The 14,361-nt window shown below is 38.1% G+C and overlaps 1 protein-coding gene across 1 annotated transcript; it reads right to left on the bottom strand.

Moving 5' to 3' along the window:
• Positions 1-8,201: 8,201 nt before the first annotated feature.
• LOC119694475 lies at positions 8,202-13,334 on the bottom strand. Its single transcript, XM_048630470.1, has one exon. The coding sequence runs from the start codon at positions 13,332-13,334 to the stop codon at positions 8,202-8,204; it is 5,133 nt and encodes a 1,710-aa protein (XP_048486427.1).
• Between the last annotated feature and the right edge of the window lie 1,027 nt (positions 13,335-14,361).

The raw sequence follows: 14,361 nt of genomic DNA, 5'->3' as shown, positions 1-14,361 counted from the left end.
GCCCGACTTGTCAAATACGAGTAAGGTACCAGGGGGACCAAACTACGTATTCATACAATCTGACACTTCGAGTGATTTGCACCAAACTGTTAATCAAAATAAAATCTATTGCTCTTTTGCTCTGAAATTATACTTACTATCAAATCCAGAATGCAATAGTTTTGATTGCGTTTAAATCTTTGGTGCAAATCAACCTTAGACTGCACCCAAACATTAAATCATAATTAAATCTATTGCTCGCTTGTTTTGACAGCATAGAGCTAGATCAAGACAGCAATAGATTTAAATTTACCCACTTTATCTTCTAAGGTAAAGGTCCTGCGTTCGATTCCCTGTGGTGCTATCGATTGTGTGTTAATTATTGTAGTTTAAAGTTAGTTAATAACCCAGCCCTAGAGGGCTTATTTAGGGCCAATCTTGTTTTTGGGGGTCAGAGGGCGTCCCACGCCCCCCACCAAGTTTACCGGTTTCTGTTATCCAATTTTAAGTTTCATAATGAAGACATGGGTTTTTTATCCCTATTCTTACTATTGGTCCTCTAAAGATCCAAATAAATGTGAGTTTACTTACAATACGTATTTTAAATTTATATTTCTTTGAGTTTTTTTTTTCTCGTTACAAGTGGGTTATTGTGATGTCCATGCAGCAATCAAATCAACTCAAATTGCTGTGGTCTGGTGACATACCCGTATGATAGAGATCGATAGACGGCTGCAGTATAAAAGTAAACCAGACTCTGCTCAGCTCAATCACTCTCTGATTGGTTTGTGTTATAAAATGCTGACTACAATTTTTGCTGCGTGGCTTTTGCAGAAACCATTGAATATTCTCATTCATTCAGTAACATACCAGGATTTAAAGGATACAGAGAAAATAAAGAAATTTTTCATATATTCAGTTAATCTTCTTCAATTTCCATACAGAAAACTGATATACTTAGATGATCTTCTTTAATTTCCATAAACACAACTTAGTGTATACCTAACAATAAAAGTTTTAACCAGGATTATTGACTTAATTTAATTTAAGTAATGCTACGGGAATCACGTTTAAGCTGCACAGATATAAGAAACCAATATACCCATTTCATGAGTTCCAATAATGTACGGAGTGACATTATTTTCGTCGCCCAATTTATTTGAAACCTGATACAGAACGATGCGTTGTAAATCTTTATTTAGGTTACTTATAGCTCTGTAACTTCTGTAAAGCTGCGTACAGACCGGCCAAACGAACGCCAACGAACTGGTTTCGTTGACCTTCGTTGCTGCAATCTGCCCTGTATTATGTATGATAAATATCCATCGTTGGGCGTTCGGTGGGCTGGTCTGTACGCAGCTTAAGAGTGACCTTCAAATAGCGAACGTAGGTAGGTTACTATACTACCTACCTAGGTACTGCTAATTACTGAACAGACTAACGAATGGTGTAGTGGTTAGTGACTATGACTTCTATACCGAAGGTCCCGGGATCGATCCCCGGCCGGGGCAGATATTCTCTTAAAGACAGATTTATATTTTGTATGCGGATCTTGGGTTTTAATATAGATTTATCAGCTGTTCATCAGGCTCTGTCTAGCTTGGGATCGGATGATTGTGTGAGATGTCCCCAAAGATTATTATTATTATTATTACTGAGACTAAGGGTGTGATTCAAGACGTATTTTAAAGGATTGCACACATTTTACAATAACATTGTGCAATAGTTTATGAAGATTTTAAATAAAATAAATTTAATGCTCAAAGATTTGCTTATCTCTATGTAGATAGGTACCTACACATTTTATTTCCAAAGCCACAATTTAGTAAATCTAGCTTCAAGACTGTTAACACGAAGTAAAGTGGATTTTCAACTACCTTTCATCATGCTGTGTTCGAGGCCACGTACACTGGGCGCAAGCGACGAATAAGAAGCATAATATCATATCGCACACTTTTTTTTAAAGATATTTATCGAAGAACCTATAGCCGATAGGGTAAACGCGTTCTGAAGTGGCGACCGCGACAAGGTAGTAGATAAAACTGTGGTACCGCCCCCCAGACTATGCAGCATTTACTCTCCTGTCCCCTGTGCCCTTCCACCTGCAATCGGGAAGACTTACTCCAGGCCAATCAGAATGCTGTCAAAGTTGCTTCTTTTTGATCGGGACAAATTTAAAAATACTCATGTTAACTGACACGAAAGAAGAAGAAGAAAAAGTTTACGGCGCCCTCCGGCTAGATGGGTTGTCGACTTGCGAAAGGTGGCTGGTGATGATTGGATGCGGGAAGCTAGAGATCGCATCCAGTAGCGAGCTTTGGGAGAGGCCTATGTCCAGTCGTGGACTGCTGCGTGAGCGGAGTGCCTAAGATAAGGATATCCCGGAGGCGTTGCAAGTCAGCCTTAGGTTCTTTTGACATTTTTTTTAAAGTAATGTCCAGAATTCAGCTTTAATCCCCACTACCTACTGAATAGATTATGGGATTCGAGAAAACAATGATTAATATACACTACTATGTAGAGGTATTTAGTAACTTGATTAGCTAGAAAGAGGGCGGGAAATACTTTGAAAAGGTTAGTTGATTGGTAAATTGATTGAGAGGACCAACAACTAACATAGACCAAGAAAGACGTGGCTTGATTGCGTGAAAGAACACGAGATGAGAGAGTGTGGAGTGAATGAGGATATGACAGAGGATAGGGTAAAATGGCATGACATGACGAACAAAGCCGACCCTAAATAAGGATAAGGCAAGGAAGAAGAAGAAGAAGAGGAGACCGACAACTAACATGGAGGCACGAGCCGTGATGGAAGTGTATGTAGTAAATTAAGAGTTTGTTTCCCTTTCCCTAAGTATTGCGTTACAGAATTTCATAATTAAAATTACCTATAATTTTTATTTCCTAAATGTATTTTAGTATACTTTGTTTTGTATTAACGTGATTATTGGACCTAGATGGAAGTGAAACCGACTACTGAAATACAGTTTTTACTAGTTCAGTATTCAGTGCTCACTTAAAACACTGTAACATTATTTTGGTAAAAAGGTACTTTAAATACTTTAAAAACATTGTGCAAATCCAAATAAACTAGCTATGTATTAGCCAGCTTTGACCGTCTTATCAGGTTCCTGGAAGTGTTTGTCTCGTATACCGTTTTCCCGATAATATTTCCACAATCATTATGCTATTTGGAGCGGACACGAATACGAAAAATAGTTTATCAATATCAGCATTACCGTGTTTAGATGTTATTATTGGTGTAACCATAGAATAACAAGTACAGTAGTAGTAGGGCTTGTTACACTAATAATAACGTCTAAACTGCGTAATTAAGCATTACTTAAAAACTGTCATACTGATAAAGCATACTGAAAAACTGTCAAAACCGTCGCAGTTTTGTGTACAAGCCCTAATGTAGGACGTTCTGAATATAGCAACCTATATCATGGTATCATTTAGTACTTACAAACATTCATTCATTATTCAATACTCCAAATTTCAGTTTTCAGAGTGCTCAATATACCTACGCTATATACGTGATAGTATGACGAAATCGCTGCTAGCCTGTGGGCATGGCTAGGTCGTTTACAAGCACTGGATAGAGCTCTGACTCAGCACATAATGTCTCTCTCATTTATCTGACTAGTGAAGTTCAGTGTTCTCTCATACAATCTTGAACCTAATTGGTTCGATGTTAAGATTAAAACTGACATGGGATTGTTATTAAGCTTTTGTTTCAACAAGATAATAGTGTTAGTCAATTAGGCGACTATAAAGAATAGAATATGAAACCCAATCTTGTAGAAAAGATAAAAATCTTATTAAAACACAAGACTATAATAGATATAAGTGCATGTTTATAATAAAAGGTTAATATTTTTTCAGGCAAATAACGGAAAGAACTTTAACATGTGTGTGGGTTTGGTGGAATTCCAAACAATGTCTTGACCCGTCTATAATTTGGTCCTTACCCGTTTTATAAGTTACTCTATGGTCCTTACTTAATTAAACTGGGCAGTATTGATTCAGTTTGTGAAGGAACTCCGCGAAATTTGACTTGCACGGCCAATCATAGTCAACTGGACAGCTTAAATATTGATGTAGAAGTTACAGAGGTCTATAAGATTTAGCTTAAGGTCAGACAAAATTGTAATCATATGATTGGGCGTCGACCCTTGGACTGTGGGGCTTAGACGGGATATTAGTTGAAGGCGTAATTGGTGTAATCAGTTATACACTCACGGGCAATGAAAAAGTTCCATTGAAAAAATTACCAAATATCTCCTAAACGAAAAAAACTAACTTAATGACGCATTCTGCAATTTTTAAGTACATTTAATGGTGTATCAGAATATTACCAACTAAAAATTAAAATATTTTGTTAAAATTTCCCATTTAATGTAAAAAAAATGGCGTCATTTGGTGTCTTGCATTTCGTTAATTGAACTGTTTCTTTGTCCGTGAGTGTATTAGCCCAATGTACCAATACAGAAAGTTCATTTTGTGCCAAATAACTGACTGTACTGGACCTACTGTAGGCTTTAAAAGACACACAGAAAGATAGCCATTTAAAGGTGAGGCTTTTAAAACCGGATCCATTTACATATTAACATACAACAATGCAAGAAAATAAACAAAACGTCCTCATACGTACGTACATGAAATGAAGTGTTAATTTGTCCATCGTCTTTTCTAAGAGTGTTATTGCTGTCTTTTGAGTTTACTTGCCATTTAGCGAAGAATACGAAAGACTTTCGTATTGTATGGTAGTAGGTACATTTGAGATATAATTTATTTACTTACATATTTTTTTCAGTAATTTCTCTTTTTAAAGGACATTGAAAATTGAACATTACAAACATAAACATATAATACATATTGAACATACAATTTTGATGTACGTAAGTAGGTTCTTATATTTTTCGTGGATCTTGATACAATCTGGAAATCTCAATTCAAGAGAAAAGTAAGAAAGATAAATTAACAAATGGTTAAAAAGTCTGAAATGGCCTAAGGGCTTCTGAGAAGAAAAGGCAACTAGATTATGATATTACGAAGTTAAACCTTTTTCGCAGTCCATTTCAATTTAGCATTTTTTTTGGTAATTGTTTCATTGTATATTTTTATAGATACGTAGGATGTTACAAGAATTGAAATGTTAGTAGCTGAAAGGGTGGATTTTTTAGAATGTTTGTAAGGTTCAAAAGTTAAATGAATTCAATTGTATGTCCAGGCCGGACGTTGATTGTACAAGCGTCACAAAACTTCCAACTAGTTAGCGGACTTAAAATCAGTCAGGTGGTGAATTAAGTTCAATGTTTTCCCACTGCGGCGCCAGTAGTCACCAAAACAAATATGGCGTCTGACTTTGCTAAATGACGTTCAGTCAAGACGTCGAACGTTACATTCAACGACTTGACGAGTTGTCATTTAGTCATAAAATTGAATAGTGCCATATTCAATGAACGAGTTAGTGGTTCAATCAAAAAGGATATCCAACCAGATGCCCGCGACATTTATATTTCATCGACGGCCAAATGGTTAGTGACCGCTATGCCGAAGGTCCCGGGTTCGATCGCCGGCCGGGGCAGATAGGTATTTGTTTCAAGACAGATATTTGTGCAAACAAAATATAGTGCGAAAATATTATTAGCAGCCAGTGTGTTTTATTACTTACTATTTTTATATATTAAGGTTTTCATTTGCACCGTCCTATAAGTTATGGCCAATAAAGCTATCGATAGAAGGGTGACAAAGTGTTGGTCAAATCTGTATAGTACAGGGTGCTCTATAAATCACACCTAAGGTTCGTGAGTTCGTGAGAATGGTTCGGCTATAAAACTGCTATTTGAAGGCTGTCCGGGCTTTGCCATCAAAACTTAGACACATGCTAAACGCTGTCTGTTAGCTGTCATACGCCTTATAAGTAAATGTGTAAAAACACTCATTCATTTAAACACTCATTAAACAAGGTATAGTACCAATCATTTTTTATGATAGGAACCTTTTACTAGATATAATTTTGGTACACATCACATTTGCGGTTGATTTTTGGAATTATTGTATACAATACCTAACAATTCCTAGGAATTGTACATATACTAAAATGGATTTCATAAATTATAGTACTTAAAATCGTCGCTAAAAATATAAAGGATGGATATTTATCAGTGACATTCCGACATACTAGTACCGTACCACCACTGACACATTAGCTATTAACAATCCATAAGCAGAGTCACTCGCCTGTCAAACATCTGTCAGATCCATACAAGACGACCGAATGGCGTAGTGGTTAGTGACCCTGACTACTGAGCCGAAGGTCCCGGGTTCGATTCCCGGCTGGGGCAGATATTTGTTTAAACACAGATATTTGTTCTCGGGTCTTGGATGTGCCCGTAAAATGGCAATAGGCCCGCCCCCTATTACATTGGGACTAACATAACACTGGCGAAAAGTGGGTGCAGCAATGCACCTCTACCTACCCCGCAACGGAGTACATTAGTACAAGGTGTGAGTGTGTGTGTGTTCGATGATGGTAACCCCACTGAGCTCTTCACTTAGTGTATCCCGGCTAATAAGGCAGGATCATGTGGCAGGGTTATTGATGCTACTGTACACTATATTAGTCTATGATGCTACTATATGCTACTCAGACATGCGGTTTCGATGTAAACTGATCTAAGAGGGTAGTAAAGCGCCTAATTGCTCAACCAATAACCTTGAAATGGAGTAGGGTTTCTCATCAGTATTGAGATGTAGATTAACAAATTAGGAATGTAGATTAATATAATCTGCTATGACTATAATAATGGGTTATAATATGTATATAAGCGGGAAAAGTTACTCGCTTAAACCTTAAAAAAACAAATTTGCGTATAAAAAATACGAAGCCAAATTTAATTTTAAAGTACAGAACTACCCCTTCGGGGATTACAGTCGTGAGCATATGTATGTATGTATGTACTTGTCTGTGTAAAAATCAGACACTATAATATTATTATTATTATTATAAATTCTTTATTGCACATAAAAAAAACATTGTACAAAGGCGAACTTAATGCTAGTAGTAATATATTATTGTGGCTTCTAAGGATCCGCACTTTGGCATTCCAATGGTTAAAATTATAACACTCGTTTGCTTCGTTCGGGGATTAAGACACACGCCATTGTCCAATCCAATATTCACGGTTAACTAAGCATTCAGAAGGAATGCCATCCTTGCCTTATCGCTTAGATTTACAATATAAGAATAAGATGGAGGTCAGTGCAAAAGAAACGTCTCGAAAAATAACACCCCACTTCTACCACTGAGCTCATATTCTGAATTAGTTCGGTTAGAAGTTTTGTGAGTTTATTCAGTGGTAAAATGGTTGTCATTAGGTTGAACTGAAAACGGTTTGATAGTAAATAACATGAGGACAAGTTTTGCTTTGCTATTGTATGTGACATAATATAATACGATCTAGTTCGTATATTGTTAATCTAAGCTTATCGCGAAGTAATCGAAATCCTTCGGACACAACGGTCCACATTCTTGGCCGAGATAAAGCGTTTTCGATACCACCTATTTTGGAACACCCTTTGTATCGACAATTTACGGCTTGTTCAAATGTGTGAACAGTATTTACACTCACAAGCAATGAAAAAGTTCCACTCACAAATGTCCGACACCAAATGGACATCATTTCAAAAAACTTGTTACGTAAATAAGGTTGAGTTTCGCTTGTATAGGTGCAGGTTTTGAGGAAAAGACGTCTCTAAGCAACGATGATTTATTTGCAACTAACTGACCAACTTCATACACACTGAATTTGATGATACAAAATAAGTAGATGAGTAATATAGCCGCACGGTGCGTTTTCAAATTTATACAAGAAAGCTAGGCACAAATAGATGAGTAGGTAAATAGTTTAAATCACAATAAGTATAAGATATAACAATCAACATGCCGCCCACCAAAACCTTACATAAAGGTTTTACAAAATCTCTTAATCCTATTTACTTTGGAAGCAATTAATTAAAATTTCTGCAAAGTAAGCACACAATAAATTTAACTGGTGATAAAACTAAATAACGATTGACCATGCTTTTATGTAAAATTACTTAAAACTATCATGCATACCACTAATCATTTAAAAGTTCATCAAATTAACAGTCCACGTAATCTCACTCACAGTTCACTGGCAGTTCGCACAATTTCGTAACGGATCGCACTATCACCTTTCCACGACACTTGACACTATAGACTCGGCACGCGCCGTCCTGGCCGGGATGCTTCTGCACGATGCGGGCCAGGGCCCACTTGGTCGGGCCAGGCTCTCCTCCTTCAGGAGCACGATGTCACCGACTTCGTATTCTGTGTTGCGTTTTTGCCATTTCGGACGATTTTGGAGCCGGGTCAAATATTCTACTTGCCATCGATGCCAGAAATGTTGCACTAATCTTTGTGTCAGTTGCCATCTTGTTAATCGGTTCAAGTTGGTATCACATAAATCAGGTTCTGGTACGTTTATGGGAGCTTCGCCGATCAAGAAGTGGCCAGGCGTTAACACTTCAATATTGTCTGCATCCACGGTATCAATGGGACACAGGGGCCGGGAGTTTAGACAAGCTTCAATTTGACATAGTGTCGTCGACATCTCTTCGAAGGTAAGATTGTGATTTAAGGTTCTTTTCAGGTGGTATTTGACAGACTTCACCCCTGCTTCCCACAAACCACCGAAATTAGGGCTATAGGGTGGTATAAAATGCCACTGGGTACCTTCTTCAATGAGCATATCTTTCACATGATCTGGCATTTCTAAATTGGCTTCCTTCCATAGTTTTGTCAATTCCTTGTTGGCTGCCACAAAATTCGTGCCATGGTCGCTCCACAAATGACTGCATTTTCCTCTTCTTGCCACGTATCTCCTGTATGCACCGAGGAATGCGTCTGCAGTTAGGTCTCCCACGAGTTCCAAGTGGATCGCCTTTGTGCTCATACAAATAAATATGCAAATATATGCCTTGAAACATTTCGTGCCTCTTCCTTTCGCCATTGATACATTGAGCGGTCCAGCAAAGTCTACGCCAGCGTGCAAAAACGGTCTCGTTGGGGTCACTCTGGCCCTTGGTAGATCGCCCATTATTTGCGTTCTTTGAGCAGCTCTTTCCTTGGCGCACGCTAAGCATTTGTGAATATGTAACTTTACTATGCTCTTTACTCTTATGATCCAATAACGGGCTCTCAGATAAGCCATCATCAGTTGAATGCCTCCATGCATGGTCTTAATATGAGCATCGGCCACGAGTAAAGGAACCAGTGTGTTCTTGTGTCCCAAGATAATCGGGTGTTTTGTGTTCTCTGGTATATCTGCATTCCTGAGTCTACCGCCCACCCTGAGGAGATTTTCAGTATCCAAGTATGGAGTGAGTGATCGTAATGCGCTCGTGGTGTGCACTGGTTTATTCTCCTTCAAAGCGTCTATTTCCCTTGTAAACTCTATTTTCTGTACTGTACTTATTATCTTTCTTAATGTTTCTTCCAACTCTTCAGGGGTAAAAGATTTTTCTGTATCGTTGTGTCTTTTGAAATTTAGAAATCTTCTGGCATATGTCACGACTCTTATCAGTTCTTGCAGAGTGTCATATTCTTCAAAGTTTGGTATAACGTCCATTTCTTGTGTTGCATGTATCTTTCTCTGTTCTTCTTCTGTTTGAGTTTTCGGTCTAGTGAATTGTATTTCTTTCTTCTGTAGCCACACTGGACCCTTCCACCATAGTGTGTTGGACACTAGTTCTGTTAGCATTAATCCTCTACTAGCTACATCAGCTGGATTGTTTTCTGATGTGACGTGATGCCATCTCTGGTTACCAGTGTTGTCTAGGATCTCAACGACTCGATTACTCACAAAGACATTCCAACGCGCAGGATCACCAAATAGCCATGATAATACAATTTCAGAATCAGTCCAGGCAAATATACGGCTACTGGGTATTCTGGTGGCCTCTTGAACTTGCTTTAACAATCTAGACAGCAGCACGGCACCACACAGTTCCAATCTTGGAAGTGACACTGGTTTGACTGGTGCCACTCGACTCTTTGCTGCTATGATACTGGTCTCATAGTTGCCTTCAGCGGTTTCGACTCTCATGTACGCTACAGCGGCATACGCCTTATTGGACGCATCACAGAAGCCGTGAACTGTTGTGTTTTCTGCTACGGCTTCACAGGTATGTTGCCATCTCTTAATTTCAACTTCCTTGACATACTCTAAACTTTCTCTAATCATTAACCATTCTCTTTTTCTTTCAGGTTCCACTTCTTCGTCCCAGGAGACTCCATCGCGCCACAGTTTCTGCATGACTAATTTTACAGGTATGATAGCAGGTGCAAGAAAACCCAACGGATCGAATAGTCTTTGAGCTTCAGCAAGGATTTTTCTTTTTGTTATTGTTTCAGGAGGAGGAAGCAGATGCAGCTGATAGGTAAGTACATCTTTGATTCGATTCCAGGTTAACCCGAGCGCCTTTATTGTTCCTTCTGTCTTGATATCTATATTTGTTTCAGAATTTATTTGTTGTGGTCTCAGTTGATTTAGTAATTCTTCACTATTTGACGACCATTTCTTAAGAATGAAACCTGCTCTTTGTAATATTTCTGTTATAGTGATTGCTGCGTGAAGAGCTTCTTCTACATTGTCTCTCCCAGATATAAGATCGTCAACAAAGAAGTCTTCCTTTATTGTTTTAGCTTCCGCAGGAAAATCTTTACCTTCATCTTCAGCTATTTGCATTAAGGTTCTGACAGCAAGGAACGGTGCTGATGATGTTCCGAATGTCACTCGTAACAACCTGTAATCCTTTGCCTCATCTAATGAGTTTGATCTCCACAGTATCCTTTGATAATCAGCGTCTTCTTCAGTTACCATAACTTCTCGGTACATTTTTTGTACATCGGCAACCAGACATATGGGTTTCATTCTCCATCTTATGATGAGGTTTCTCAGATCTTCTTGTAAAGGTGGTCCTACGAGTAAATCATCATTGAGTGACACATTGTTTGTGCCCTTGCAACTTGCATCGAAAACAATTCTCGTCTTTGAGGTGTCCTTTTCTGCTTTTACCACGGCGTGATGTGGCAAATACACAGCAGGTTTATCAATATCCCTTTGTGGTACTTCTTCCATATGGTTCATTTCTATGTACTCTTCCATAACCTTTCTGTATTCTTGTTGTAGCTCTGAATTTCTCTCGAACCTTCTTTCCATCTGTTGTAGTCTTTTGAGAGCTATGTTTCTTGTTTCACCTTGTGTAGCTCTTGGCTCTTTGTACTTCATGGGTAATTTCACTATGTATCTTCCTTCTTTGTCTCTTGAGTGGGTTGTTCTATATATCTCTTCACATAATCTCTCGTCTGCTGTGAGTGTGCGCTGTTTATTTTCATCTAATTCCCACATAGATTTGAGCATGTCATCCATATCCACATCAAGGCAATGTAGTGAAATTAGTTGTTCATTTTCTTTCTGTATATCTACATTTCCAAACAATATCCATCCCAGGCTTGTGTTTTGTGCAATTGGGGAGCCTGGTGGGCCTTTGATTACATCATTCTTTAATATCTTGGCATAGACTTCGACTCCCAGCAACATGTCGATTCTTCCTGGTTTATTGAAGCTGGGGTCAGCCAGTGTTATACCTTCTAAGTGTTTCCACGTTTCACATGGTATTGGTTTGTTTGGTAGTTGCGACGTTACACTTGTAGCCATGACGTATGCTCTCACGTTGATGTTGAAATTATTTTCAGTTCTTGATCGTAGCTCTATTTGTACGGCATGGTTGATTTGCGTAGTAGTTGAACCAACACCCTTTACAGTTCCTTGAACTTGTGTTCTTTTTAGTTTGAGTAGTTGAGTTGCTCTTTCACTTATTAGCGTTGCTTGAGACCCTTGGTCTATCAGTGCTCGTAGTACAGTAGTCTGGCCTGCCTCATTTCTCACTGGCACAAGTGCTGTTGCCAGTAGTGCTGTAGATTTTTTGCTCACGAAATGAGAAGATATTGCGACTTCATGCTCTTTGTCTTCTAAAATGTTATCTTCATCCTCCACATCAGTGTACAAGGCTGCCTCTGTTGCATTTATTTGTTCCTTATTACCAGTGACATCTTGTTTAACTCGTTCGTGTAGAAGTGAATGATGGCGTTTCCGGCATATTTGACATGAGGTTTGCAGCTTGCAGTAGAATACAGGGTGCCCCGGTAGCAGACAGTTGTAGCACAATCCTTTGTCTCTAACAAATTCACTTCTGTTCGTGGGTGTCAGCTTAGCAAACTCTCTGCAGTGTGAAAGCGTGTGATTCTCTTTATTACAGAATACGCATGTTTTATCTTCTGTGCTTGCCACGTGGAATGTGCGTTCTTTAATCGGCTTTGGAATTGCCACGGTGAGCTCTAAAGTGTGAATTCTGCCTTCGAGAAACGTCAAGAACTCCTTGAATGTTGGTAGTTCATCTAAGCTTGCTGATGATGATGATGAGCTGACATGCTCTTCCCACTCCTTATGAGTTTCAGTATCCAGCTTCTGTGTACATATGAATAACAAAACTGGATCCCATGTGCTTGTTGTTATGTTCAAATTCTTCAACCCGCTCAAACATTCTCTTGTTATATCTAAGAAGACCTTCAGTTGAGTTGGGGACTGTGCTTGTACTTTCCTCTGCATAAATAAACGTTTTAAGATTGTGTTGACTATAAGTCGCTTGTGACTGTAGCGCTTTTTTAATGTTTCCAAAGCAGGTGCGTAGTTACTCTCTGTGACTTGGTAGTACTTCAAAGTAGCACTGGCTTCACCAGTCAGGCATGCCTTTAAATAATGTAACTTTTGAACACTACTTAACGCCGCATTGTTATGTATGAGCGAATAGAATGTGTCCTCGAACGATTGCCAGTCTTCGTAATTACCGGAGAACTTAGGTAAATCAATCCTCGGTAGCCTCACATCCACTGATACTCCTGCTCCTTGAATTCTAGAATGTTCGCTTGTCATTGAAATGTTCGATGTTTCCGTACTTGTCAATATGTTAATCAAGTCTTGCATGTCCGATTTTAGTGATAGGTAATTATCTTCACACTCGCTGTAGCTTTCATTCATAAAGTACGGTAAACATGCCCGTTCTTCCCTTTTGGTAGCTTTTAACAAGGATGTGTGCGTGTTTTTAAATGTATCCCAGTACTCGTCTATACATTGTATTCGTACTTTTAAATAACCAAGTGTTAATCTGGCCTTAGGCGCTTTCTTGAAGTTTGTTTGTGCCTTCTGAATTAAAATCGCAGTGTCCTCTTGTTGATCAATGAGTTCCTCCATTGATGTCATGATAAATCACGAAAATTACACAGCCGATTTGTAGAAATAACACAAATGTTCAAAGTTTTCAAAGTAGGTCCGTCTAGACTCACGTACACAAATAGTTAAATGTTCACAATTAATATTTTCCGTATTAAATTAACACTTTTAATAACTTTGTCACAAAATGTTCACTTTTATTAGTCTATTTATAGCACAAAAACGTAGCCGGCCGGAGGTTCTTTTGTTCTCGGGCGTTATCTATTTCTTCGATTGCGCGTAAACAACTTTGTATCAGGCTCGATTATGGACCAATTTGTTACGTAAATAAGGTTGAGTTTCGCTTGTATAGGTGCAGGTTTTGAGGAAAAGACGTCTCTAAGCAACGATGATTTATTTGCAACTAACTGACCAACTTCATACACACTGAATTTGATGATACAAAATAAGTAGATGAGTAATATAGCCGCACGGTGCGTTTTCAAATTTATACAAGAAAGCTAGGCACAAATAGATGAGTAGGTAAATAGTTTAAATCACAATAAGTATAAGATATAACAATCAACAAAACTAAAGCTGCTATAAATCGAAAACCCTTTCGAGATTTAGCTCTGAAGGCCACAAAAAATATTTTTGTATATTTTTTCGAGATTAAGGGCCTGTTCCACAATGTCTGGTTAGTGGCTACCTGTCGGATAAAATACATACTGTCACTGTCTGAAAATAATGACAGAGAGTGACATCATGTATTTTATCCGACAGGTAGCCACTAACCAGACATTGTGTAACAGGCCCTAAGTCAAAGTACTCAAATCGAAATTGAGCCAAATATGTGACGTCACGGTTTTAAAATAATTAACTTTAAAGTTAATCTTAACTTTAAAGTTAATTTTAACTTTTAAGTTTTTTTTAAAAACATGGAAAAATAAATGTAAGTACTATATAAAAATAAAAAAATACGGGTCTTCTCATTTTTAATAAACTTTCCGAATAGCTAATACAAATATAGGATTAAAAAAATGAAAATGTTGTCCATTGCCCCATTACGTTTTTAGTT

The sequence above is a fragment of the Plutella xylostella genome, chromosome 26, assembly GCF_932276165.1.
Source record: "Plutella xylostella chromosome 26, ilPluXylo3.1, whole genome shotgun sequence".
Lineage (NCBI taxonomy): Eukaryota > Metazoa > Arthropoda > Insecta > Lepidoptera > Plutellidae > Plutella > Plutella xylostella.
Note: the sequence above shows the minus strand (reverse complement) of the source record. Positions and strands in the feature narration are given on the sequence as shown.

Bases quoted from the DNA above. Each gene is read 5' to 3' on its own strand.
- LOC119694475 (XM_048630470.1), bottom strand. From the start codon at position 13,334: ATGACATCAATGGAGGAACTCATTGATCAACAAGAGGACACTGCGATT.